This window comes from Colobus angolensis, unplaced genomic scaffold (genome assembly GCF_000951035.1).
Source record: "Colobus angolensis palliatus isolate OR3802 unplaced genomic scaffold, Cang.pa_1.0 Scaffold68, whole genome shotgun sequence".
Taxonomy (NCBI): Eukaryota; Metazoa; Chordata; class Mammalia; order Primates; family Cercopithecidae; genus Colobus; species Colobus angolensis.
In genome coordinates this window covers 5436625-5440951 of record NW_012120487.1, presented here as the reverse complement: position 1 = coordinate 5440951, position 4327 = coordinate 5436625, and the positions used below count along the sequence as shown (strand labels likewise).

The 4327-nt window shown below is 47.3% G+C and overlaps 1 protein-coding gene across 1 annotated transcript in view; it reads left to right on the top strand.

Annotated features, from left to right (window-relative positions):
* ORC1 (origin recognition complex, subunit 1) overlaps positions 1-4327 on the top strand; it is a 37655-nt gene that overhangs the window by 17476 nt on the left and 15852 nt on the right. The window contains exons 9-13 of the mRNA XM_011926278.1: positions 1416-1513; positions 2114-2215; positions 2650-2821; positions 3434-3541; positions 3808-3957. Of these exons, the coding sequence (XP_011781668.1) occupies positions 1416-1513; positions 2114-2215; positions 2650-2821; positions 3434-3541; positions 3808-3957 (630 nt within the window). The remainder of the gene's footprint in view (positions 1-1415; positions 1514-2113; positions 2216-2649; positions 2822-3433; positions 3542-3807; positions 3958-4327) is intronic.

Genomic DNA, 4327 nt, shown 5'->3' with positions numbered 1-4327 from the left:
GGATGGTTTCAGGATGAAATTGTTCTACCCCAGCTCTCCAGGCATTAGATTCTTGTAAGGAGTGTGCAACCTAGATCCCTTGCACACGCAGTTCACAATAGGGTTCACACTCCTGTGAGGATCGAATGCCTCTGCTGCTCTAGCAGAAGGCAGAGCTTAGGTGGTAGTGCTCACCCGCCCACCACTCTTCCTCCTGCTGTGTGTCCTGGTTCCTGACAGGCCTCTGGTTTGATTGTGCCTCCTCGCCCCAACCCAAAAGTAGGGATATAAGGTGTAGGGTACCTTCAGCATAGTAAAAGGCAGAAGCCCATCTAGTTTCTTGATACCTTCTCAGCAAGGCCTTGTCAATTCTTTTCTGTTTTCTCCAAAATCAATAAATGTAAAGACTTTTTTTTTTTTTTTTTGAGACAGGGTCTTGCTCTGTCTGTTGCCCAGGCTGGAGTGCAGTGGTGCAATCTCAGCTCACTGTAGCCTCAACCTCCCAGGATCAAGCGATCCTTCCACCTCAGCCTCCCTAGTAGCTGGGACTACAGGGGTGTGCCATCATGCCTAGCTAATTTAGAGGGGGCTTTCACCTCTGTGTTGCCCAGGCTGGCCTCGAACTCCTGAGTTTAAGCAGTCCTCCTGCCTCAGCCTTCCAAAGTGCTGGGATTACAAGTGTGCGTCACCGCACCAGCCTGTAAAGCCTTTTAAACAGATAGAGTTTAAGTGCTTTCTGCCTCAGGAGGAAGTGGAGAGATTGTTCTCTCTCTAGCCAGGCTGAAAACAGAGGGTGGGTAGAGTGAAATGCCACATAGGAGAGAATGCTTTGTAGAAATTCCATGAAGATGAGGGAAGCAGCAGCAGGCCTGCTCCAGCAAGCCATGAGCAAGGAAGAAGACAGAGGGCTGTTAGACTAGACTAAGCAGTGATCTGGGGGTTTGGAGTGGAAAAATCTGCCAGGGTTTCTCCAAGTCCCACACCGTGGGCCGTGGAAGTCCTGGGCTGATGCTTGACCGTATCTTCAAATAAGCCCAGAGAAAGATCTTATGAATCAAGCGTAGTTTATGCTTTCTCTTCTCTTCTGTATTTGGGCAGAGGAGTTAGGGTTTCTTAAGCATTTCTCGTCTTTCAAGATAATATTTTACTTTTAAATAGTATTTCATCCAAACTTAATTCTTTCCTCAGACTGACAATGTTATAAATCCTGATGCTATATATACATTAGAAAAAAGAAACCACGTTGGGACGATGAACAAAGTTTATGCAATGTGAGGTGAGAGAGGAAGAGTCATGGTCCTTTATCCAGGAAGGAACTAAGAGGAATTCACCACTTCTCTTCCTTTTATCAGATCAGCACAAATCAGATTAGCTGGTGTGTCCTGGATGGTGTTTTGCTTTTTCTCTGTGAAATATGTTCTCTGTTTTGAATACAGCTCAAGCCTAAAACACCACGTTGTGCCACTCCTCAGATCCGTAGTCGAAGCCTGGCTGCCCAGGAGCCAGCCAGTGTGCTGGAGGAAGCCCGACTGAGGTACTGCTGCTCTTGATTCCCTTTCAGAGAGGCAGGAACCATGCGGCCTCTGCTTTCATTCACATGAAATGGGAGTGATTAGCAGTCACTGGTCTACCAAATAAAGGTAGATACACTATGTGTCTACACTTTTACCTATCTAGGTAAAGTGAGTGTGTGTATTTAGGAAAAAGAAACCTCTCAAGCAGCATCTGGGTCAGCCAATGTGGACAGGTCCTGGGAGGATTGACCTTCCCGTCTACTGCCATCATTTCCGCACGGATGGAAGATGATTAGTCAGGACAGTGCCTCGTTGTTATGATGCCCTTTAGAACCATATGGAGACTTTCATATAAGTCTGGATCCTGTCAGAAATCACGCAAAATCTGAATCTCCTATGGGATGAGGTCCACCCATGTGATTTGGTTGGAGAAATGGAGGCCAAGGATTATGAGGCTAAATGGAGGGATTTGAAAATGAAGGGATTCTCTGGCATTTGAAATTGAGTTTTCGTGTAGAAACATAGACAAGAAACCGTAATCATTTTCCATTGATTAATGAGTAGATGGTTGGGGAATGTTCCTAAAGTCTTCCTTTTCTCCTATTTACCACCAATGGTAGGCTACACATTTCTGCTGTACCTGAGTCTCTTCCCTGTCGGGAACAGGAATTCCAAGACATCTACAACTTTGTGGAAAGCAAACTCCTTGACCATACTGGAGGGTGAGTCATGTGAGGCAGGCAGGGTAGTTTGGGGAATAAGACCCCTGCTAGTAGAGTGCCTTGGGTGTTACTGTTCAGCTGTACAGGCTTTCTCCAGTATCAGCAGACTACACCAAATCGTTGCTGAAGCCTAAAGCTTCTGAAACATTTGTTGCCAAAGTAATCCTATAGGAACAGAAATGTTGCCTTTCAGAAAGAATGAAACTGGCCTTCTTTGAGTAGGCAGTTTGCATATAGCATTACTTGTGGAATGAATGATTCTATATAAGCAGGTCCTACTCTGACCAGCTTCCAAGGATGGTCCCTACTGCCCCCACCTCCACATTTCAGGGGTCTTGGTCCTTCCCTCAGTATACATTCCCACACTCCTAACTGATTATAGCATGTAGTGGCTGGCTGAGACCTACCCCACGGGTTTTCCCCTCTTGCTCTAGGTGCATGTACATCTCTGGTGTCCCTGGGACAGGAAAGACTGCTACTGTGCATGAGGTGATGCGCTGCCTGCAGCAGGCAGCCCAAGCCAATGATGTGCCTCCCTTTCAATACATTGAGGTCAATGGCATGAAGCTGACGGAGCCCCACCAAGTCTATGTGCAAATCTTGCAGGTAAGCAGAGCTGTTTAGGCTTTTTGGAAAATACTGTTTCTTCGTGGCACATGAAAAAGGAAAGAGTTACTTAATTTTGTGTGTATTGCATGTTCATGATATACCAGGCATTGTCCTTTCTGTAGAGGTAGCAAGGGCAGGGAAGGCAGAATTCTTACCCTAGGGGACTTCAAAGTCTAGGAGCTGGGTAATGACTACAAGCCAGGAAGCCAGTACTTTTCCACATGGTGAAAACTGTGAGCTCACAAGTAGCAGTGTAGCAACATGGAAAAGGGGTCCATGGCAGGCCAGAGGTTGAGTCTTGCTGTTTCGTCCATGGGCTGTTATTTTGGAGCAGGTAGCATCCATTATAGAATTATGTAATAGTGATTTTAAGGGGGCTTCTGGCCCAGCCTGTGGCTCATTTGCATTTCAAACTCACACACTTTCTTTATCTTCTCTTTTGGCGCCTTCTCTTGTCCTTCCAAGTTAAGATTAAGACTAGATTGGGAGGCAGAACATAGGATACCGAAGTCCTCAGGCTAAATGCCTCCCTCCATTTACAGATTTAACTTTAATCCCAGAGGAGTAAGATCCTTACAGTCCCTCACAACTGTGTTTCTCCTAATGCAGAAGCTAACAGGCCAAAAAGCAACAGCTAACCACGCGGCAGAACTGCTGGCAAAGCGATTCTGCACCCGAGGGTCTCCTCAGGAAACCACCGTCCTGCTTGTGGATGAGGTGAGGTGCCCATGGGAGGACAGGAGAAGAAATGGGACTGTCCCTTACGTTTCAGGAGCAAGTGCTGGGTGGAAGGGAGGAAAGTCCTGGCTCCTTTCTCTATTCTTATGAGCCATTTTCTGGTGCTGAAAGGCATGTGTCAATGGACTGCTTTGGTGCTATGATCTGGGAAACATACAGCTAAAGCAGTGGTTATAGGTCTTCATTCTGAAGCCCCAGCTCAGTCTCTGTGATTGACTCTGCATCTCTCTCCTTTTCCCTGGCAGCTCGACCTTCTGTGGACTCACAAACAAGACATAATGTACAATCTCTTTGACTGGCCCACTCATAAGGAGGCCCGGCTTGTGGTCCTGACAATTGCCAACACAATGGACCTGCCAGAGCGAATCATGCTGAACCGGGTGTCCAGCCGACTGGTAGGTTCTAGGGCAGTTCCCATGCTGTTATTACAGATCTGTAAGCTTGGCCAAGAAGTTCTGCAAAAATGGTCCAGGTGTGGTGGCTCACGTCTGTAAACTCAGCACTTTGGGAGGCCAAGGTGGGGGGACCACTTGAGGTCAGGAGTTCAAGACCAGCCTGGCCAACACGGCAGAACCCCATCTCTACTAAAAATACAAAAATTAGCCAGGTGTGGTGGTGCATGCCTGTAGTCCCACTTAATCAGGAAGCTGAGGCAGGAGAATTGCTTGAACTCCAGAGGCAGAGGTTGCAGTGAGTTGAGATCATGCCACTGCACTCCAGCCTGGCGACAGAGCCAGACTCCGTCCCCCCCAAAAAAAGTTCTGC